The sequence below is a fragment of the Apodemus sylvaticus genome, chromosome 2 (genome assembly GCF_947179515.1).
Source record: "Apodemus sylvaticus chromosome 2, mApoSyl1.1, whole genome shotgun sequence".
Classification (NCBI taxonomy): Eukaryota; Metazoa; Chordata; class Mammalia; order Rodentia; family Muridae; genus Apodemus; species Apodemus sylvaticus.
In genome coordinates this window covers 71,299,120-71,324,250 of record NC_067473.1, presented here as the reverse complement: position 1 = coordinate 71,324,250, position 25,131 = coordinate 71,299,120, and the positions used below count along the sequence as shown (strand labels likewise).

At 37.7% G+C, this 25,131-nt stretch overlaps 1 protein-coding gene across 1 annotated transcript in view; it reads right to left on the bottom strand.

Moving 5' to 3' along the window:
* Positions 1 to 25,131, bottom strand: part of Cntnap2 (contactin associated protein 2) — a 1,662,736-nt gene that overhangs the window by 821,029 nt on the left and 816,576 nt on the right. The window contains exon 12 of the mRNA XM_052172851.1: positions 9,819 to 9,938. Within this exon, the coding sequence (XP_052028811.1) occupies positions 9,819 to 9,938 (120 nt within the window). The remainder of the gene's footprint in view (positions 1 to 9,818; positions 9,939 to 25,131) is intronic.

The following is a 25,131-nucleotide window of genomic DNA, read 5'->3' as shown; positions in this document are numbered from 1 at the left end:
AAAAAAAAAAAAAAAAAAAGAACAGCAACAAAAAGGGATCTTTAAGCAAACCATAGACGGAGGAAAAAGAGAAAGGATATTGTTAACCTTGAGATAGATAAAAAGAGTTTTACATTTCTATAGAAGCAATAGAAGAATAGTCAAAGGGAAATTTTCAAAAAGATAATTGTGACTTAAAAAGCACAAATTAAAAGGTTAGAGAAAGAATAGAAATATCACAAGACAAAATCAGAAACAGAAAAAGTAGAGGAAATTGTAGAAGATTAGTTGCCTGTGTGAAGCGGATGAGAACGGGCCAGTTCCAAGGCACACCATCACGAAGATGGTGCCTGTCCCAGTTACCTTTCCTGTTGTTGCAGCAAAATATCTTGACAAAAGGAACTAAGGAGACAGAGGGTTTAATTCAGTCCACAGTTCCTGGTTTTAGTCCATCATGGTGGGGAACTTAGAGCAGCAGGTACATGATGACTGCATTCACAGCCAGGAAGCAGATAGTGCTGATTGACTCCTTGTTTATGCTTAGCTTACTTTTTTTTTTTTTTTTTTTTTTTTTACTGAAGAACTGTGTTACGCATAATGGGTTGGTATTCTCACATGAAATAATCTAATGAAGATGATCCCAAGAGGCTAACCTAGCCTACATAATCCCTCACAGATTTTTCTGGAGGCTTGTCTCCTAGGTGATTTTAAAACTTGTTAAGTAGATAATGAGCATTACCCATCACAGCGGCATTACTACAAAAGGATGCTTTTTCTTAGTTTCAAAGAAAGGGGAATGTCTTATTAAAGGACCAAGACATGATTACAGGAAACACCACTTACAATGCAGGGAGAACTATCACAATAGACAGGCCATAAGAAATGGGAAGCATGGTTTCTAAAATGGGGAGAATGAAAAAGTGAAAATTGCATGATGATGGCCTGTGCTAGGTAGAGAGAGCAATCAGTTTGTCATGGAGAAAGGTGAAAGGCCTGCAGACACCCACCATGAAATTATGGTCTGGAAATCTGAGAACAGAATGTGCCAGATGCTATTCTGTATTTGCTATGCCTGGACAATTTCCTATTCTACTTCTTACAAAAGACACTTCAACTTTACAACCATGGTGTGCTATCTAACTCTGAAGCAGGGGCACCAGGAAGTGAGTTTAGAAGTGTGAGCAATGATGACAGAATAAGATACATTTTTAAGATAGTTTTGTAAAGAGTAGGTTGGTTTTAGGTTTAATTTTTTGTGGTAAGGAGAAATGGCTAACTTCACCTTTTAATATTGGTTTTAATTGTTAAACTATGAATAAACATAGAATTATGATTAATAATTACATAAAGAAATTCTGTCCTAATGAACTCATGTATACACAAATATAACAAGCATTATTTCTACAACCTTATATGCACGGACACCTTACCAAAGTTTCGTATTTGATCATTGCTAAGACAAATAAACAGCAAATACTTAGATGGCAAGTGTCAGAGTTTGTAGTATATATTTGCTTTATGACTTGAAATTGTTGCCTTCTATGTCTATATAGTACTATGCACATTGTTCAACTTTTCTGATTGCAGAAATTAGTCACAAAATTGGAATAGATATTAGCATCTATAGTAAGGCTCTCTCCTAAATTGTTCAAGGTCATCTCTTATGAAACTTGACTAACTTAGAAACAATGATAGGTGACCTATAAAAGTGAAAAACCCAGGACCAAGGAGAAAAAAAACCTAGTCATTGTTTAGCTGGGAGAGAGAAATGTCTGTTTTAAAAGTATGAGCTTACTTCTGAAGACTTTGGGTTTTTGTGATAACAAAAGAATGAGCTGGTCTTAATTGCATTTTTCAGGATCTATTTTGTTTTTATAATCCATTTAATTCATTCCATTGAAAAGTTGATTACTGTGGACTGGAGAAGAGATTGAGACTCCAAACATCAAAGGTAATGAAACAGTCATCCAGCCATGACAATGGGAGGGCATCCTAAGATTTTGAATGGAGAAACAGCATAAAACAGTATGCATTTAAAATATCGTGTGGTCCTGTTTTGTGAAATATTCCAATTCAGTTTAATTTCCATCTTGGTTCCATTTCGGAGGCTCCCACAGAGTCCGAATCTGTATGACCTTGTTTTTACACTATCTGGCCTGTGGCAGGGCCCCCAGAGTACCTTTTTATAGTTTTGCTCTGCCTTTCTTGACTTGAAGTTTGAAAACCATTCGAGAACTTTGTAGTATTAACCTATCACCATGACTGACATACAATGAAGAAGAGATTTCAAAGAAAGCCTGGCAGGTGGAAGCCATGTATAGAATAAGTGAGAATCTGAAAGAAAGTGTTTCATGAGAGTGGTAATCAGTCAGAAGGAGAGTCCTGCCCTGGCTGGGTTTGATCAGTGAGTTGCTTCCAAGATTTTCAATTGAAGCTGTATGAACAGAATTGAATTCAAAGATTTATACTGATTGTGAGGAACTGAAATAGCTGAACGTGAGAGGCAGGAGTTGCTGAGTGATTACAAAGGTTTATAACAAAGACAGCTTGTGAGAGGTCGACAAAGAGGAGGAGACATGGCTGAGGGAAGACAGAACAGAGAACAGAGTGGATCCACGCTTAGGTTAACTATAGAGGAGGCAAACCAGCTTAGGAGATAGAAAAGGAAATAAAGCGCTTTAGAGAAAAACAGGAGAGAGTGGGGGAAATCAAATGGAAGAAGCTAGGATATGAGACTTATATTCATCACACACACACACACACACACACACACACACACACACACACACACATACAAAGAGGCAGGATGGGTATAGGGAGAGGGAAATACTGACCTACAGGAACATGAAGGGGTTAAGGGCTCATGAAGCCACACACAGAATGGGCGAACTTTGTATCCTTATTTCTAGCTGTTTCCTTTCCATCAGGGAAAGGAAAGGACTACTGTTATATTAAATCTAGACAAAGTCAACACAACTCCATTTCATCCTGTTACACTTTCAAGCTAGCTGGCGTCAAACCCTGTTTAAGCCAACACACTGCAAAATCAGCCAAGTATTAGGGATTACATTTAAATTATCCTAAATGTTGGGATTACATCTTAAGAAACCTAAAAATAAGAGATTCTTTGATGAATAAGTATAGACATGGTTAAGAGAAATTCTATAGTGGTGGTCTGCCCCAGGTACAGAGAGCACATTTGATGGCAGTGTGCATGAGTTATCCTAGAATGGCCTCAGAACATCACACAAGGGAAAGTACTTCTAGATTAATTAAGAATTGAAACTGGTAACGGTTACTTCATTGCTTCTGTGCTGATTTTATTTAAATGTGTTCTCTGATTAAAAACCCCAAGGCATTAGTGAGACAATTAAGAAGTAAATAGTTTATAGTCAACATATTGTTCAAGCCATAGATAATGAGTTAGGAAGTTTTGATGATGACGATGATGATGAAGAGATGTTAATAAGAAATGCTCATTTTAGAAAATATATTGCAGATTGTAGCACAAATCTGAAGTAAACACTGCTGTTTATACACACACACACACACATATGAGCTTGTATACACACACACACACACACACACACACACACACACACACACACACGCTCACACACATTCATGGACATATTAACTGTAGGCTACTTCTAAGCACATAAACCTGACTGAACTGTCAGGCTCTGTGACTGACAATGTAAGTGACCCAAGACTTAACTTTTCTGAACTTTAATTATAAAAATAAGACCATAATTATAATTTTAGCTATCTCATGGTCTTGTGAATCACTAGAAGAGTTATGTATGTATGATGTGTTTATAATGCTCTCACATTGTATTTGTCCTTAATGTCTGTCTGTCTGTCTGTCTACCTATCTACCTATCTGTAAAGTGTAAAATATAAAATTCCTTATCATATTTTTCCAGTATGTCAGTTGTTTTCTTTCCAACTATTAATTTTAACCTTTATTTTATGTATAATCTAACTTTCTTTTATTGAGGAATATGCTAAGATTACAAAACCACAAAACTATAAACAAAACACAAAATTTATACTTTATAAGCTAAATGTAGCGGTATGTGCCATGCATGGGAAGGAGTGTATGTTTTAGAATTAGAAACAGTATACAGGGGAACATGCATAGCTAGAGTTCAGAGGCCTTAGGAGTGCTACCGCTTGGTGGGTATGCCCTGCAGGATGCCCTCTCTCTAAAGGGAAAGGGTACTCTAAATATGATACAATGCACTCTGAGGCCTGGTGGCTTGACATAGTCCAGGTGAAGGGGTTGTAGATAAAATCAGATGTTAAAGTAAATCAAGTGAATAACTATGCTATTTAAGGATGACGTGACTAGGAATGCTCTAGTGGAGGGTCTGCAGATCAAAGTTCCTGCTGGGCTCAGAGCAATCCCTGACCAAGGACCATGAAGAAAATGGAACCATGGGCCTTATAATCATGAAGAACCAACTCTTCTTGAAATTTGCATGAATTTCTAAGAAAATTCTAAACCTCAGAGTGAATGAGAACCCCTTGCTCTGCATTCTGTTTGGGGTATGCACAGTGCAACCAACTCATCTCTGTCAATCACATAGAGTAATCATGCAGAGGTAACACAACTGTGAGCTGCCGAGGAAGTAAGTACCACAGGAAAGAAGAAGGGTGTGGGGTTTGAGGTGAAGTGACATTCACAGGTTCATGACACTTGTCACTAGGACCCACGCCTGTTACCCCAGTGACTTGTCACCCCTGTCCACATTTTGCACCATGGAAATATGTGAGAAGCACAATAAAGATAAAGAAAATAATATTACCTAGTACCAGCATTTAGGGATATGAGCAGGTAGCTCTCTATAAATATTAAATTAAAAAGACATGAGCAGCTTTTACCATTATAGAGTGTAATATAATTTGATCAGCTAATACCCAGGGCTTTATAAAGCACAAATTATGTAAACAAGCTTAATGGCTTTTTGATAAAACTACAAAGCCATTGGTATGAAGAATGCAAGAGGTGGTGTTGGTTTCTGCGTTGGTTTCTGTGCTCACTCGAATGTCCTGTCTGCTCGCTGCTTTGCAGTTGCTGCTGCTTGCCGGTACCCACACGTGCGCACCTCCCAAAGTGCGGACGCGGTGGAACCGTGAGCCACCATGAGACACCATGAGACACGCTAGACCAGATAGTTCCAGGTGGGACTTTACTTAAGATAGGGAAGGGGTAGTGGGCGGGAAGAAAGGAAAGAAGAGAAAGAGAGAGAGGAAAGGAGCGCTGCCTGGTTATATACCGGGGGTGACGTAGTTACAGGTAAAGGTGGGCTATGGAACTCTGGGTAAACTTCAGCTGTTGCCTTGGCAACAGACCTATATACATTGCTTGTATGGCGTCACAAGCTTTGCAGGCCTCGGGTATCTACAGGTGGTTTTTTTGTTTTGTTTTGCTTTGTTTTTTCAGTTTCAACATAGAGTAGTCATGTGGAGTCATGTACCAGAGCACAGATATTTGTTACTCAAATTAAAATATAATGTTCTGTTACAGACCATGGGTCTGCTGCAGGATAACCAGGATTCTCTGGTCTAGGAAGGCACAGGTCTGGCTGAGATGACAGACAGAAGCAACCACACACACACAGTAGAGGTTTGAATCTGAATGCATTTTGGAGCTCTAAGACAAGGATTTTTATACAGGAAGAGTTGGTATTACCATTTCAAAAGATGTAGCCAGTGAGGCAGGCACAATTATCATAGCCATTTGGTACAAGGAAATGCAAAATCAACCAGGTACAAAGTTTCTCAAGTAACAGATACAGAAGATCAATTTACAGATGCCATCAAACTTCCTGATTAGAATACAGAGTCACTCATAGTTTACAGTAAACCTTCAAAGAGTTTGAAGTTTCTTATACCACCTGGGTTTTTAACAAGTTCTTGTGAGAAATCCTTATCTAACATTTAGCCTTCTACCTTGTAAAACAAAACTTCCTGACTTAATGTTTTCAGTACCAGAGTGCCAGAGCCATCCTCATACACATACACGCAGCCATAAAAACCTGCATGTGGTTGGAAGATTGTAATTATGTAAACAACTACGAGGCAAAGCATTGCAATTCTTAAAAGGGAGTTTGGTGGTTAGTGAATCCACTTCAAAGACCTGATTATGAGCCAGGCTATAGGAATCCCCACAAAGAGAGAAAAGGAGGAAGTCAGGGCAAACTGCTACTTGAGAACTACAGGACCATCTTAAATAGCTAGAGAGTAAGAGAATATAGCAAATTGCCAGGTGAGATTTCTGCTTCTAAATTTACAGAGAACTCCATTATTCCCAGGAGACATTTCTTTTTTCCGCTTCTGTCTGTAAAATATCAACTTTACAGACTTCACTGGGCCACCACGGCAAAGTTCAAAACTGGGGCTGGGGAGATGGTTCAGTAAGTGAAAGGCTGGTGCAACCCTGACAACCTGCCTTCAAATCCCTAGAAAAACTGGAGTGAACAGCACAGTCACCTGTATTCCCAATAGACCTTTCTAGATGCTTGTAGGTCAGACAATCTACTTCATCCAATGATCAAGAGCCCCTGACTCAAAGAGAATTATAGCCAGGCAGTGGTGGTGCACACCTTTAATCCCAGCATTTGGGAGGCAGAGGCAGGCATATTTCTGATTTTGAGGCCAGCCTGGTCTACAGAGTGAGTTCAGGACAGCCAGGGATACACAGAGAAAACTTGTCTTGGAAAAGAAAAGGAAAAAAAAAGGAAAAAATCAAAGAGAATTATATACAGCATGGATTGGAATAAAATCCCAAGGAAAACAAAGCAGTAGGTTCTTTTGGAAGGGATTTACTATAAACATTACTTCTTAATGGCAAATCTGCATCACTTGAAAGGTTCTGTCATCAAGGACACTCTCTAATTTCTAAGGGGCATAGCTCAATAAACAGCTTTTCCATGTATCAATGCAGGATATTCAAATCACTCATAAATCTAGATATGCCTTACTTCCAGAGTTGTAGCAGCTATTATTTGCCACATTTCTGTTATAGTACCATACTCAGCACCAATCCAGTGATTCAAAATCTCTTGACAGTCCTCCAACTTAAGTCATTCTCTTGAATCCCCACTATTACTTCATTCTCTACAGGGAAATTCTTTATCCCCCAAATACTGTCAGATACATTTTTTCATTTTTTCTCTAATGTGTGTCTGTGTACATATGTGCATATATGAGCACACACTTGAGTACTATACAATCTAACTTATTTTCTGTGTGTTCCTGTCTATCCCTCTACCTATCATCCTGTCTTTCAGGCTCACTAACCCACTAGGAGTTTAGTTCTCAGGGCATTGATTTGTGGGTCTCTTTTCTTTCCTTACCTTTTTAGTACCTTATCTCCTTTTATTCTTTGAGGTTTCTGTAGCAGGAGCAATTTCTCAAGTCATGAAGTGATACATCTGGATTTTTACAGGCTATTTCAGCCTGCCATAGCTTCCTTTTCTTGACACTTTCTCAATATGGAACAGCTCATGCTAACCTTCATGGTATTATGCTTGGTGAAGGCTATTCCATATAGGCTATGGAAGTTCCAGAATTGTAAATTAATGACAAAGAGCTAAATGAGCTTTTTTGGAGTTATTTGGCATGCTCAAAAAACTGTAAGACAAAATTCTTCACAGTTTCTTGGATACACCAATGTTCATAACTATCTTGGATAGGAGAAAACTATCCTAAGTGCATTAAGTGGGGCATTGTCCTTACTGCTCAGACTGCACCAGGACTTTCGGGTTGCATCCTTGTGATTCTTTATCAGGGAAATATGAGTAGGATGGAATTTGCAGTTCTGATGCACAGAAAAGCATCTTTCCCCAGATTAAACCAGCTCTTCATTTTATGCACGAAAGCTATAAGCATCATGCTTTTGTTTTGAAGTTTCTCTTTCTAAATGCAAATGAAAACCAACTGAAGTGACATTTTGGCCAAAATGTCTTAGGTTAATATTTGTATTTATTGGGCTATAAATTTATTAGATAAATCAGGATCAAGATACATAAAGTTTTCACAAACTAAACAAAAGTTCTAGTAAGATTAAAACAAAGTTCAGTAAGAGGTCGGAGGACACTTGGCAAGGTAACCATCAGAGCAATTAGCTAAAGTTTTCTGTCGGGTAATCTCTCTCTAGTGCATACCAGGAGTCATGGGGGAGGAGGAAATTTAGGGGATACTAGTTCTCTTTACAGTCTTTTATACATGGCTTCTACCCTGAGGTCATGTGCAGCCCTTACCATTCTCCCTTCCATTCTGCATTATGCCTGGCTTTGTGATACTACAGTAAGTTTTCTACTGATTTCTCCCTGCCCATGGTGTTGTTTAAAGTTTTGAGTTTTAGTCACACAACCTGATTTCTACTTGAGACTTAATTAAACTTTTAGAAGTGGAGACAAGACATTTGTTTGGAAATAAAAGACACACAGAATCCCATAAATGATTCTGAAACATAGATCTAGAATTATTGGTTTCAAACAGATTTCAACTGGAATCTTTTTAGAATAATATGATCAAGTTACTTAATTCTTGTAAATTCAAGAAGTATAAGTACCTTACCTAACTGTTTTCTCATTTATCCAATATACTAAGAATTAACTGTAGATTCTACTATTTTATTTGTACAATAATGCTTGTTGTAGGCAGTAGTAGTCTTCTTGGTAGTAAAACATACGAAAGCTTAGTGAATTTAACCAAGTTAGTTTAGGTGCCTATGATTACACAGCTGGTGACTAATGGAACTAGAAGTCAAACCCAGTTATAGGCATGCAGAACTGATGATACCTAGCAGGATGTAGAGAAATTTCTTGGAGCCGTAATCATGCTGCTATGAAGACCATTACATTGCCATTATCCTTCAACATCCTACATCTTAGTTCACATAAGTGCTAGTCATCTTCTGGAACTAGTAACGCTGATGGCTCAAAGCCCTATCAGAAATTTTCAAGTGAAATATGCTGACAATCTGTTCGAAATTTCACTCCCATCTTAGAGAGTTGTGCATCATCATATACACTGCTTTGGGAGTTTGCAAAGCCTACAATCTCATTTTGCTGGCCTGAAATTTAATATGGAATTGAAGAAAAACCAGGATTTCTTCCTAAATAAATTTCATGAAAGCTTTGTGTAATCTTTGCAATTGCCAGAAAGGGATTTGAGTACACAGAGGATACCCTTCTATGGAGAACAGAGGACAATCAGGAGTGGCTGGTAAGCCTTCCCCAAATATAAACAGGCATAGACTGGGCAGTAATACGACTTTTATCCAGCCTAGGACACTAAGGGTGGTAATGTCACATGCCACTTTTTTTGTGAACTTCAACTTTGCAATTTTACTTTCCTTGTCTTTTTTTTTTTTTTACATATTGAATCTTTCTTAAAAGTATTAACTATTTGTTGTTTAACTCAAAGTAAAACTATTTTTAAAATATTTACTGATGTGAGTGTTTGCCAGGTTACGTATGTACCTGGAATCTATGGGGGTCATATCCCTTGGTCCTGGAGTTACAGATGGTTGTAAACTTCCTTGTGGGTGCTGGGAACTGAACCCAGCTCTTTTGTAAGAGCAGCAAGTGGTTTTAAATACTGAGCTGTTTCTCAGGCTTCAAATGGTAAACTTTTAAGAAATTACAGTGTCAAAGATTTTCATGGCATACATTTCAGCATTTTTGCTTAATAAGCCCAACAATACTTAATTTCTTAGAAGATATGATAAGAATACAGCACCAGAACAACAAACAGCTCAGGGAACTATTATTTTCAACATAGAGAGAAGTCATCCTCATGAAACATAAATGTGACATAGTTACCTGTCATGTTGCAATAAACCTTCAGAGGCCCCAGTGGTCCACTGCCATCAGGATCTATCCAGTAGTAATTTGATGTCTGGCCAAGGTGTTTGTATGCTTCACAGGAGGGCTCGTAGATGGCTGGAATGAAATATCCCACATGAGCACAGCACAAAACAAATGTCTCCCCAGCTCAAAGCCCTAGTTCACATGCCCAGCACTGGCTGGCTGCTGTGTAAACATTTCTTTCTGTTAGAGAGAACATTCATTTTTCTCTAAACTTAAATTCATGATTTAGTATTTTCTCTATAAGTATTTCTGACCCACGAATCTACGTATATGACTCTATTCTTGGCGAAAGGACTGACCCAATCAGTAACTTATTAATAACACATGAAACATGTTTCTATTGGGGCTCGTGACCTTTTAATTTGTACTCATTTGTAGCTGTGATAATATTAAAATAAGTTCCTTTATTTCGAAAGATTGTAAATAATTGAACTATCAAGTAAGATAAAGGAGATCTTTCTCTCAATTTTTGTATCACTAATATAAATTTCGTATAAATTGTAGGTAATTTATAATCTTATTGTGGCTCAAGCAGAAGGAACACTGGTTTCCAACAAACTGATTCAGTTTGTTACAGGTGCTTTAATTACATCGAGTCGAGTTTGTGTAAAAAACTTGCACTTGCAAGATCCTTTTCATTGTTTTTCCTTTTCTTTCCATGTCTGTGACATATTTTCTTTTTCTTGAAGAGGCTGTACCTGTTTTTAGAAGTACAAAATGTACATTTATATATCGTCTTGGTTGTATTACTCTCAAAAAAAGCTATAAAGAGAATTTTTTTCTTTTTTCCAGAAGGCTTAAATTAGCATTCATGTGGAACATGAATGAACTTCACAGTTCAAGGACAGGGAATGTAGCACAGTTCCTGGTGAAAATCTGTTATCTGGTGCATCCCCTGTACAGACCTATAACGTGTTGTTGCCCAGTGGTCCTGAGATCTGCTGTGTATTAAATTAGGAAATAGGGAGTCTGAGTCTGAGGTGTCCTCTGTTTTATCCTCCATCAAATTTCCCTGTCCGTCTTCATGGCTCCCTCTAACCAAGGATAGCAGTTTTCAAATTTCATTATCCCAATGAATTTCTTTCATTAGACCAATGTTACCATATTCTATTAAATGATTCTACAATTGTTTGGTTAGCTGTGTCATCTCTTTTTCCTTCCTTTTGCAAAGAGTTACACAAAGAGTTTCTGTGATGTGATACAAGGTAATACCTGTCTGTGCAAAGATGGCTGGATACAGTCCAGTTTCAAGACCTTTGAAGCTGAATTTGTTTGTTGATTATGAGGTATTGCTTATGCTTTGAGTGCTGTTGTAAAAGGATGTGGCTCAAAAAGGAAGCTGAACCCATTAATTGTTGCCCCAGGATAACCATTAATAGGCCCACTTTCAATCTCTTAAGTGTCTACATAATAAACTACATATTTTCTCTAATTGTGGACACCATGCCTAGTGAAATGCTGTAATAAAAGACTGGATAAAATGTTTCTAAATGTTCAGCAGGAAGATGCTATAATTAGATGTAGGCTTCAAAATGAAAACTCCATGTAGTAAATAGTAGGTTCCAGGCTGCTGCGGCTATTGGCCAGTTGAAACATGATTGGTAGTTGATCTAAAACTATGTAGCCAATGATAAAGTTGGCATGACTGGATGCAGTTCTAAAGTCAAGATGACATGGAGGTTGCCAGAATAGAAGTGAATAGGAAAAACTGCAGCTGAAGAGTGATCTGAAACCACAATCTCTGAAAAGAAACTATGTGCCTTACTAATGATAACATCTCTCCAGATTAAAATTGTGAAACCCTTGTTTTTTAAAAATTCACACACATATACAAGGGATAATAAAATCTATGTTCCATTTATTATAATCAACTCCCTCCTGTTTTTCCATTTCAAATACATATCTTTATCTTTCTTAACCTACTAGGTCCATTTAGAGTTATCCAAATATACACGGGTGTTGGGACATCCACTGGAGTATGGAAAACCTGCTAGTAGCTGCATCCTCACTAAGGAATGATCCTCCCTGTCCTGGAAACTATCTAAACCAATAGCTGTCCTGTGAAGAGTGGGGTGTGGAGATCTACCACACCTATGATGGGAATTTTGTATTGTGAAGGTATTATGTAGGGAACCATACCTGATGTGTAATTATGACTGTACTTCCTGCTTACTCACTCTATGTCCTGTTGACAAATGAAATGTGACCTTTCAGCTTCCTTTTCCCATGCCTTCTGGGTTATTATGAACATATAGGTCTCTAGATGTACAAATACTTTCTTAAGTTGCTTCTGGTCATGGTATTTTATCACATCAATACCAAGTCACTAATACAGAGTGCTGAAGAGATCTGGAGGGAGGGAGTGGGTGACGGATATGACCAAGGTAGCACTGCATGCATGCATTCAATTTTTAAAAAATGAAAAAGTGTGTGGTGCCTTCCTTTGCTGAAGAAAGATGAGTCACACTGGAGCTAACTGGAACCTTCCTCCTTACTGTTTAGCTTTTATAACAAGGGTGTTTCTATGTAGACAGTTGGGTCTCAAAAGTTAGCTGTAGTCATTACCAACTTTGAACCTTGTATGCTGCAATACCAAGTTTTCAGACAAGATGTGTCTACTGGTACAGTAGTGGCACAGTTGTTATGAGAATAAACAACTTCTTTTCAATTAAACCTGAAAGATACAGTCCCACATTATAGATTAGTCAAAGGTAATGTCTATGGAGCCTATATGCTTTAGGAGTGAATTTGTTTTATTTTGCTAAATGGGTACACTGTCAAACAGCCTAACTAATATTTTTGTTTATAACCATAGACTAATTCTAAATCAGCCTTGATCAAAAATTTCTTTTTGCAATGAATGGTCATTAATGGAGAAACCACAGCTGTTTAAGATGCTGGGAATAAGTAACATAAATGGTCTTCCTTATCAGGATTCAGCTTTAAACAGGACACCTGCATAAGTCCCTCCAAGACTCAGGTAATACTGAAGAAGTAACAGAATGAAGAAACAAGCCAGTACAAGAATATAAGTAAACAGGGACGAGGGCCATAGCACTGTTTTTATGGGCATGGATTGGCCTAGGCACTAATGGGTTCACAGCAGCTGCAGCTGCCTTCATTGAGCTTTCTAAAGACAGAGCCAGTAAGCATTTGGACACAGATGTGGGAGGGACCGATTACAAAGGCTGTGGGAGGGATGGAATCATTGTCTTCAGTGATGTAGTCAATGGTGAGTTCCTCACGATCCAGTGCAAAGCTCGATGTCCATGTCTAGGCAGACAACCCTAGTTAAACACAACGGTTCCCAGAGCTAATATACAGAATGACCACAATAAAACATAACAAAGTTTTATAAGGATTAGCTGGGAGGATAACGTCTCTGTGGTAGTGAAAAGAAGACAATTGAGGGTAGAAGGGTAAGTATGGCTAGAAGGCCTCAAACACATATCCAAAATCAGCAAAGAATAAATTAAATTTAAACACTAGATGGTGTGTTATACTAATGTATGTGATATTGTGTCACAGACCATCTTCTATAAATGTGGAAATGGTTCTGATTACAGCAGGTCTTTCTTGGAATGAGCAACTTGCCAATGTTAACCCTGAACTTTGATCAGGAGACTTGTTAAGCAACTTCCTGTGGCTCATGCAAAGCTTTTCTAGGGTTAACTTTATATAAAGAATTCTCACAAAAGAATACACATGGAATGCAATCTCTGATAAGTGGATCTCAATTAGCCCAGAAGCCCCGAATACCCAAGGCATAAATTGCATAACAAATGACTCCCATGAAGAAGTATGGAGAGGGTCCTGATCCTGGAAGGGATCGATCTAGCATTGGAAGGGAATATAAGGACAGAGAAAAAGGAGGGAGGTGATTGGAGAAGGGATGGAGAGAAGAAGGTTTATGGGACATATGGGGAGGGGGGATCCAGGAAAGGGGAAATCATTTGGAATGTAAACAAAGAATATAGAAAATAAAAATATTAAAAAAAAGAAAAAAAAGAATTCTCAAGTGCTATATAATGTCTCAGTCTAAACTCTCAACTGAGGAAGAAATAGTAAAAACCATGGAATCGAAGTCAAACAAACTTAGATACACACAGACATACACACACATACACACACATACACACACATACACACATACTATGGAAATGATCAGTTAACCTCATTTAGCCATGCCTGCAGAAAATACATTATAGTGGTCTCATAAGAACCTAAGACCAGAAGAAATAGTTCCCATCTACCACTTAACATGGTGCTGGGGCCAGGCCAAGCTTTTAGTGGGTTGCCCCACAAACACTGTTATATTATTAACCTTTGGATTACTTCCTAGTCATCACTCAAATTCTTCCTTCCTAATGCAAGTCTCCCCAGTGAACACCTGTATTTTGTAATAATCCAGAGCACTGTTAATCTCATTGCTGTAATACCTACTTGGCAGTTGGTTCAGAAATTACTCAACTTCTTCCTTGAAAATGCCTTTTTATAAAAATAGTTTTCCTAAAGTGTTATGATTGGAAAGGGTTGTTTTGTTTATTCCATATATAATAATAATTAAAAAAGATAGAACTGGACTTAAACTGTATTTACTCCTTGCTCTATTCTTATTTTGATGGAGGAGCATTAGGTGGCTGATGAAAAGTGTATGAATATTAAAACATCAGTACATGATAGCATGTGTGGAAAACTGCTTATCATATTTCTGTGTAAGAAAATAGGCCTTTGAACCAGGGCTTTAAACCTTTGCTCAATCAATTTACTGGGAATAAACATTGAAGCCTTTGGTTTTGTAGGAAATTCTCACAACAAAGAAGCCTTTCTGGTTTTTTGTTTTTGGTTTCCAGTCTAATAACTAAGCTTTATAACAGGCTTGCTCTGGACTCATGGATGAACACAGAATCCAAGTCCTTTTCAAACTTTTGCATGAGTGAGAACCATGGAGAGTTGATTGCAATGGGGGCTCTGACCTCACTGTAAGGAGCTTAACTAGGCAGAGAATTTGCAGCTGTTAGAGGCTACAAAGTGAGCTAGCACTGCAGGTCTTCAGACTGCATTCTGAGAAACCTGGATTTAATCTTAAGATAATCAGAACCCAGCCAATATGGTGTGATTTTTCATTTGTACTTGAATGCAGAAAACATATGTCATTGACAAGTAATATAATAACATTTAAATACAGTGAGGGTGGAATGGCACCTTACTTTCCTCTAGGTAATAAAGAGGCATGAAACACAAAGCTATAAATAAAAAATAATTGTTTCAAATATATACTTGTATGACTGTACTGAAAAAAAAATCTCTGGATGGAAATATTGTGGTTGCTTGCTTCTACTTAACAAGATTAAAGGAGATTTTTAAAAAATTTTTCTGCATTTCCCAATTTTTTTTTTTTAGTACATATCTGTAAATTTATGTGGATTTGTGTACGGTATAGGCCTATGTGTACATGTGCCCTGGAATATGCATGGAAGGCCAGGTGTTGACACTGAATGTATTCTTCTATCATTCCCTACTTTATCAATCAATCTAACTGTCAGTCTGTCTGCCTGCCTGTCTGTCTATCTAAAAGCCAGGGTCTCACCCTGAAACTGGAGTTTGATGGTCCTGATTGATTTGCAAGCTACAGAGATCCTCCTGTCTTCACATCCATCATAGCACTGGAATTACAGGCATGGAAAAGTATGCCTGTATAACAGCTTTTATGCAGGTTCTGGGGTCTGAACTCGAGCCTCCATACTTGTGCAGCAGGCACATCACCCATAGAGCCCTCTCCCCAGGTCCCATGCATCTGGTGGTTTTTTTCCATTAAAAATACACTTCTAAAATGTGCATCTGGATTCATGACACTGAGATAAAATAGCCAACAGCTGTGGTGTTGTAAAATTTTCATTAATTTTATAATCTTCATAAGTCATTAAGACATTTTCATTCAAACCTTTCTGTCATTTTCTGTTGGAAACTCTTCTCAATCTTCAGTTTTCTCAAGTGTAATATAAAAGCAATAATACCTCCTTAATGTAGAGGGGGGAGTGAAATGAAATCAGACCCTCTGTAAACTAAAGAGTATGAGACGGACTTAAATTGTGTCAAGAATAGGCAAATAAAAGCATTTAGGTGGCAAGTCTCAGCCTGTGACTCTGTGTCAGGTCCACTCCAGCTTGGTTGTATGATTTTTGCCAATCAAACTACAGGAGGCAACAGAGCATGCAGCTAAAGGAAGCAGCCACTGCAAGAAAAGCAGCAGCAGAGGCATCATCAATAATCGATGCTGCAAGTAGACTGCTGGGGAACAGGAAGGTAATGGGGCTGATGGCAAAACAAATAGACTCATCAAGTCTATCGATCTATCGGGGAAGTAATTTTTCTCTGTTGCAACTCCAAGTGCCAAATAAAAGGTCTCATATTATTCCACATACTCATAAATAAATCTCAGTTATTCAGAAATACAACAGTTAAGCACATCAGATGGAATTTTATAGTATAGGAGAGACCTGAGAGAGACAAGTCCTAAGTATTGTTTTCATTTTCATAGAACAATGGATGCATTCTGTCACACCATATTGCATGGAGTGGACAATGATGGAGAGATTGTGTATTAGTTTCCAGTGGCTTGTGTAACAGATGGCCACTTACTGACTTAATGGTACACTAATTTATTATCTTAAGTGCTGGAGATAATAGTACTGCTAATAATAATGATGTGTCCCTGGTTACAAGTTTAGAGTAGGGTCCTTTGGGCTATATTCAAGATCCTGGCAGGAATTCTTCTTAGTATTGATATTCAGGGTGGGGGGATCTTTTTCCTTGCTCTTTCACGATTGCAGGGGCAGAGAACATTCTTGGTGCATTATTTCTATGATGATTAACACTAATTGTCATCTTAATAATCTCCCCTTGAAGATAGCTTCGGGCATATGGATGAGGAAGTGTCCAGAATATCTTAGCCTCTGGGTCTGTCTCTTTAGGCTCATATATTTAACTCATATATTTAGGTTAACTAAAATAGTCACAATTCTTTCAATTGCAAGTGATACCATCCCACAGGTTGGGAGGAAGGAACTGAGCACAGACATTCATCCTTCTATTTTCCTACTGTTCTCACAATGTGACCAACTGCCTCAAGTTCTGGTTACAGTGATGAACTGTCATCCTTACCTGTGAGCTAAAGCAAATAGTTTCTCCTTTATATTTCCTTTCTGTAGGATATTTTGTCATAAAGGTAGGTCAAGTAACTATCTTGATCATTTCCCCATCTTCTCGGCCATCCTCTTCTGGTAGAATTGTCTTCATGTTGCCTTGTGTCAATTCTCCCTTTTATTGGCTCATCTTTTTCACCAACTCTTTTAAGGAGTCCCATGATAACATAAGCCTTACTCAAACAATCATGGGTAGGCTTGAGAAAGCCCACCGCAAAGAAAGCCTCTTTGCAGCCAGGTGTGGTGGCACACGCCTGTAATCCCAGCACTTGGGAGGCAGAGGCAGATTTCTGAGTTCGAGGCTTAGCCTGGTATACAGAGTGAGTTCCAGGACAGCCAGGGCGACACAGAGAAACCCTATCTCAAAAAACAAAAAAAGAAAAAAGGAAAGAAGGCCTCTTTGCTATATGAGGTAATTTAGTCATAGGCTCTACAGGCTAAAATATAGCCATCTTACAAGAGATCTACATTATTCTTTCAATGACAATTGTTGGATTTAGGATGAACCATAGGTTCATGTGTTTAAATAATTAATAACCAGCTGATAGTCTGTTTGGATAGGTTATAGAACCTTTAGGAGGTAGGAAAAAATGGCAGAAATGGATCACTGGAGAATGCATAAGTCTTAGGATTTTCACAAGGTGAAAGTTCCTGAACAGAACGCCAATAGCCTATGCTCTAAGATCAAGAATTGACAAATGGGACATCATAAAATTACAAAGTTTCTGTAAAGCAAAGGACACCATCAAAAGGACAAATCAACAACCAACAAATTGGGAAAAGATCTTTACCAATGCTACATCAAATAGAGGGCTAATATCCAATATACATAAAGAACTCAAGAAGTTAGACCCCAGAAAACCAAATAAGCCTATTAAAAAATTGGGTACAGAGTTAAACAAAGAATTCTCACCTGAAGAACTTCAAATGGCAGAGAAACATCTTAAAAAATGCTCAACTTCATTAGTCATCAGGGAAATGCAAATCAAAACAACCCTGAGATTTCACCTTACACCAGTCAGAATAGCTAAGATTAAAAACTCAGGAGAGAGCAGGTGTTGGCAAGGATGTTGAGAAAGAGGAACACTCTTCCACTGCTGGTGGGGTGGCAAATTGGTACAACCACTCTGGAAATCAGTCTGGCCGTTCCTCAGAAAACTGGGCATGTCACTTCCAGAAGATCCTGCTATACCACTCTTGGGCATATACCCAGAGGATTCCCCAGCATGTAATGAGGATATATGCTCCACTATGTTTACAACAGCCCTATTTATAATAGCCAGAAGCTGGAAAGAACCCAGGTATCCCTCAACAGAATAATGGATGCAAAAAAATGTGGTATATATACACAATGGAGTACTATTCAGCCATTAGAAACAATGAATTTATGAAATTCTTAGACAAATTGATGGAGCTGGAGAACATCATACTAAGTGTGGTAACCCAGTCTCAAAAGATCAATCATGGTATGCACTCACTAATAAGTGGATATTAGCCTGGAAAACTAGAATACTCAAAACATAGTCCACACATCAAATGAGGTACAAGAAGAACGGAGGAACGGCCCCAGGTTCTGGAAAGACTCAGTGTAGCAGTATAAGGCAAAACCAGAACAGGGAAGTGGGAAGAGGTGGGTGGGAGGACAGGGGGAGGGAAGGGGGCTTATGTGACTTTCGGGGAGTGGGGGGCTAGAAAAGGGGAAATCATTTGAAATGTGAATAAAAAATATAGAAAACAAAACAAAACTTTTCCTATTGGGCTGGCGGAAAAAAAAAAAAGAGATCTGACTCAATCTCTATATGTCTCATCCTCCTATAAAGTTGAATCTCAGACTCATAAGATAACTTAAGGTTCTATAACAATGCATTTTTGCCTTTCTCTTCTTTCAAGCTTATATCCAGTCCACATATCAAATGCAAATGTTGCAGACCTGTAATCTCTTTAATACCAACACTCAGTGATCTCAAGTTCCAGACCACTCTAGGGTATAGTAAAATTTTTACTAAAAATGAATAAATATTTTAATTGAAATATATATAAAAAAGGGTTTTCACTCTGACCTGTCCAGTAGCCAGATCACTCCTGCTTCCTGTGCCTCGCATAGCTACACGCTGCTCCTTTTGCCTTTTCTTCTTCTCCACTATAATTCACTGATATTCTCTTAAATTTTGATCACAATAAAGACTCCTTTATTAAGAGTGTCCTTTTCCTTGTAATGTGCTTCATCTCAGAAATGAAAGAAATGAAATTAACACAACAATGTAATATAATAATATGATGATATTTAAAGAGAAATGTTTACTAAGCAACCACTGTATTCTCAGAGACAGAAAATGTCCCCAAATATTAAATAGAGCAATAAAGAAAACATAGGCGAACAAAGTTCGAGATTTGAACTCGAAGGTCTAAAAGGCATCCTTTGTTTGCTCAGTCCTAGCCAAGTCCAATCATGGGGAACAGCTGTTATGGTCTAAGATATTGGATGAGACTTGGAAAGGATTGTCGTAACAACTAACTAAGAGAATGGAGAAAGAGTTAAGGGCAAAGAAAGATGTGCAGTAGCCACAGCATGGGTACTTATTTACTATACACACAATGCTTGAGGCATCTGGGTCAAAGGTCTGAAGAAGAGAGATTTACATTAATCTAAAGGAACTAAAACTTTTATTTAAAGCATGAGTATGCACAGTCGGTCACATGGGACGCTTTGGAGTAGGTGGCATCAGTGTACTTTTGTCTCTGGGGTTTTCCTTTTCCTAATCCATTCAAATCACAAAGAACTATCTGTCCTTAATTTGCTTTTCAAAATTAAGGTTCTTTAATTAGGAAAAAGATATTTATCACTCAAATTTGGGTAGAGAAACTAGGTTTCACTGAGCCTAACTATTCCTGGGAAGGTAACTATTGAGGTTTGTGCACAGGCAAGATGGAAATCAAGAGAAGCAGCAGTGACCTTGAGACCTAAATCCATGCAGACTCTCTAATTCTAGGACAGTGCAATTATTTTTAATTAGCACAATGTGAACTTCACAATAGCTAAGTCCCATTAACACTTCAATATTAACCTCATATGTTCTCTGTCTCTTTGGATTTTGTTTTTGAGCCTTGAATGATGCTGAATAAACTATATTATTTCCCAAAGGAGCTATTTTCTCATTATTGGCAAACAGCTGAAGATGATGATAGTGAGTGTGGCTCACACACATACATTCTTCATGCTAATATTTTATTATGATCTTTCCATGAATAAAATTTCCGTATGAGACACCGTTCATGTTAGCTCTCTAATGCATCTGCTCCTTGCATCCATGTCTCAGAGGGAGTGTATAACTTAGAGGAAATTAAAAGAGAATGACAAATTGTTGAGTTTTCATTAGAAGAACAATAGCTTATAATTTTCTTACTTAATAAGTCCTTCAGAGATTGTTTTGACATCAAAGCAAAATCTACTTTAGGTATTTCACATCTATTTTTTCATTCTCTACTTTTTATCTAACTTTGGCCATTATTTTTTAATCTGCCATAAGTTTCCATATCATTTTTAGTAGCTCCAATGTAATGTTTTGTAGAGAGCAATGACTCATAATTCTAGGATAATGATTAGAAAACAGAATTTTTGTTTCTGTCACAGTGACTACCACTTTTCTTAGTGACATTAATATCCATTTTTGTTATTCTTCTAGCTTCATCCCATTAAATACTGACTTGACTTCTATTTAATTATCAAATGTGAACAAGTCTAGCTGTTTGATTTACTGTTAGAGTTAGAATACGGAAGACAGAAATGTGAGAAAAACCTATAAAACCCAATTATAACATGGCAAACTCATGCTTTTTGGATTGCCTCAAGAGAGCTCAGACATTTTCAAAAACATCATAAAGGTTGCCCATGCTGTCACCTTGTTCCACAAACTCAAATCTCTCATTCCCATCTCTTGCTTTCTTAGTCTCCCTCCTGTTGTTGCCAGGTGCTCCTGGTGAGACTAAGAATGAACTCAAAATAGGTCAGCACTTGTATTTACTTCCTTTGCTGTAACTTTGTACTAAATATGTCCTCCCCATTTCTTTTATCTAATGATGTGTTTTACCAAAAATCTATTAATGTGGTACTCCTTCACTGTGGTACATCTTGTACTAGAAAGAGATGAACTAAATTGGTCATAGATTCTAGTTAATATATTGGATAGATGTGTTGGTAAAAAGAGTGTAAAATTTGCTAAATGTTATGAGCATATATAAATAAAATACTCAGAAACTTCAGATGATATGATGAATTGATATAGGACAGACTGGAAAGTAAAGGCTTTTATGTGTGAAATCACTGTGTACTAATTCTTAAATGATAAACAACAGTTTCATGTACCTCCAGGGATGCCAGGTATAGAGAGAAACTTTTGTGCACTGTGTGGAAGCTTCACTTGTCAATAAAAATGTCTATGGAGAACAAACTGAGGCAGGATTAGATGGTGGGAAATCCTGCAGAGAGAGAGGGAGGTGTTGGGACAGAGTCAGATATGAGGAGATTCACCAGGGATATTGATAGAGACTGACTTATGAAACTGAAAGAGGTAACCAAACACATGGTTGCATTTAGACTAAAATGCATGGGTTAATTGAGTTATGAGTAAGCTGGGGAGCAAGAAAAGCTTAAGACCTCAGCACTGATTCAAAATCAGTTAAGTCTCTGAGTTGTTATTTTGAGGAACAAAGAAGCTGGATAGAAAAACATGAGGTTACAGATGGTCCCAACTATACAAGGTATCATCACCATTACACTTTCAAACACAACACAGGCATCTACTCCTGGCTTTTACTAAGTTTTCATCCTCTGTGATTTTGGCAACCAACAGTCACTGTTGACCACCGCTCCTCATTGAAACTTAACTTTATTTCCTGTGCCTTCTTATTTGATTTCCTCTTTCCCACGAGGGCCCTTTCTTATGTCTTATGTTTCCACTTTCCTTCCCGGGAGAAAGAAAGCTTTCTTTGAAGGCTTCTCTTCAAGTTCTCTTTGCTGTATTCTCAGAACAATTAGTTACTTTTTCTGTGAAAAGTGCATTGCTCATAACACCACAAGGATTGTTTAGTCTAATGGCACTGAGGAGGAGGGTCCCTTAGTTGTCATGGTTGGACAATGGTATAGAGTGAGGCCTAAGAAAATAATTTTTGAGGAAACAACAGATTTTTGAAAAAAATTATCTGTGTATATGTTCACCTGTGTTGAAGAAAGAAAATGGGACAGGGAAATGACTCAAGTAGTCTTTAAGATGCAGTTGATTTCATTTAAAATTCACAAAAAATACAGTTAATTTAATTTAAAAAGAAAACCCATTTCTGATTAGAAACTGCTAATTTCAATTGCTAATTTTAGCCATTCTGAATTAAGTTGTGTGGGTAATTCAAATAATAAAAATTATAACTATTTTTGAATTCTAATTCATGGCTTCAAAGTATTCTACTATAATATATCCAATTGAATAAATGATACAATACAACTAGTTTTAAATATCAAATAAAATCTTTTAAATTCAGTGGGAAAAATAAATAATTAAAATCTGTGAACATTAGAACAAGCTGTTTTCCACGGTAGAGTGGGCACACATTGAAATTAGAACACAATGAAAATGAAGACACAACATACCCAAATCTATGGGACACAATGAAAGCAGTGCTAAGAGGAAAACTCATAGCCCTGAGTGCCTCCAAAAAGTAAATGGAGAGAGCATACATTACCAGCTTAATGACACACCTGAAAGCCCTGGAACAAAAAGAAGCTATTTCACCCAGGAGGAGTAGAAGGCAGGAAATTATCAAACTCAGGGCTGAAATCAATCAAGTAGAAACAAAGAGAACCATACAAAGAATCAACAAAATGAGGAGCTGGTTCTTTGAGAAAATCAACAAGATAGATAAACCCTTAGCCAGACTGACCAAAGGGCACAGAGAAAGTATCCAAATTAACAAACTTAGAAATGAAAAGGGAGATATAACAACAGAAACTGAGGAAATGCAAAAAATCATCAGATCCTACTACAACAGCCTGTACTCAACACAACTGGAGAATCTGGAGGAAATGGACAATTTCCTTGACAGATACCAAATACCAAAATTAAATCAGGACCAAACAGATCATCTAAACAGTCACATAATGCCTAAAGAAATAGAAGGAGTCATAGAAAGTCTTCCAACCAAAAAAAGCACAGGACCAGATGGCTTCAGTGCAGAATTCTACCAGACCTTCAAAGAAGAGTTAACACCAATACTCTTCAAACTATTCCACAAAATAGAAACAGAAGGAACACTACCCAATTCCTTCTACGAAGCCACAATTACGCTGATACCAAAGCCACAAAAAGATCCAACAAAGAAAGAGAACTTCAGACCAATTTCCCTTATGAACATCGATGCAAAAATACTCAATAAAATTCTTGCCAACTGAATCCAAGAACACATCAAAATGATCATCCACCATGATCAAGTAGGCTTTATCCCAGGAATGCAGGGTTGGTTCAATATACGGAAATCCACCAATGCAATCCACTACATAAACAAACTCAAAGAAAAAAACCACATGGTCATTTCATTGGATGCTGAAAAAGCATTTGACAAAATTCAGCATCCTTTCATGCTTAAAGTCTTGGAAAGAACAGGAATTCAAGGCCCATACCTAAACATAGTAAAAGCAATATACAGCAAACTGGTAGCCAGCATCAAACTAAATGGATAGAAACTTGAAGCAATCCCACTAAAATCAGGGACTAGACAGGGCTGCCCCCTTTCTCCTTATCTTTTCAATATTGTACTTGAGGTACTAGCTCGGGCAATTCGACAACATAAGGAGGTCAAAGGGATACAAATTGGAAAGGAAGAAGTCAAACTATCATTATTTGCAGATAACATGATAGTCTACTTAAGTGACCCAAAAAACTCCACTAGAGAACTCCTACAGCTGATAAACAACTTCAGCAAAGTGGCAGGTTATAAAATCAACTCAAGCAAATCAGTGGCCTTCATATACTCAAAGGATAAGCAGGCTGAGAAAGAAATTAGGGAAATGACCCCCTTCACAATAGCCACAAACAGTATAAAATATCTTGGGGTGACTCTTACCAAACATGTGAAAGATCTATATGACAAGAACTTCAAGACTCTGAAGAAGGAAATGGAAGAAGACCTCAAAAAATGGGAAAACCTCCCATGCTCATGGATTGGTAGAATCAATATAGTTAAAATGGCCATTTTGCCAAAAGCAATATACAGATTCAATGCAATACCCATCAAAATCCCAACTCAATTCTTCACAGAGTTAGAAAGAGCAATTATCAAATTCATCTGGAATAACAAAACACCCAGGATAGCTAAAACTATTCTCAGCAACAAAAGAAAGTCTGGGGGAATCAGTATCCCTGACCTCAAGCAATACTACAGAGCAGTAGTGTTAAAAACTGCATGGTATTGGTACAGTGACAGGCAGGCAGATCAATGGAACAGGATTGAAGATCCAGAAATGAACCCACACACCTATGGCCACTTGATCCTCGACAAAGAGGCTGAAAACATCCAATGGAAAAAAGATAGCCTTTTCAACAAATGGTGCTGGTTCAACTGGAGGTCAGCATGCAGAAGAATGCGAATTGATCCATCCTTGTCTCCTTGTACTAAGCTCAAATCCAAATGGATCAAGGACCTCCACATAAAGCCAGACACTCTGAAACTAATAGAAAAGAAACTGGGGAAGACCCTTGAGGACATCAGTACAGGGAGAAATTTTCTGAACAGAACACCAATAGCTTATGCTCTAAGATGAAGAATTGATAAAGAATCTTTTATTAGTTTCTCTTGTGCCATATCTATTACCTAACCTTCGGTATAATGATTAAGTTATGGTTAAGAGGTCTTATGCATGGTCTCATGGCCATTGTGAGTTCATATGTGTAAGTGAATTATTATGACCTAAAAATATTTCATTCTTGTAGTTTCTATGAACACTGTGGGTGAGAGAGTTAGTTTTCTTTAAAGGTGTGACTGCTGGTAGATCAAAATGCTGTGGTAGATGGCCA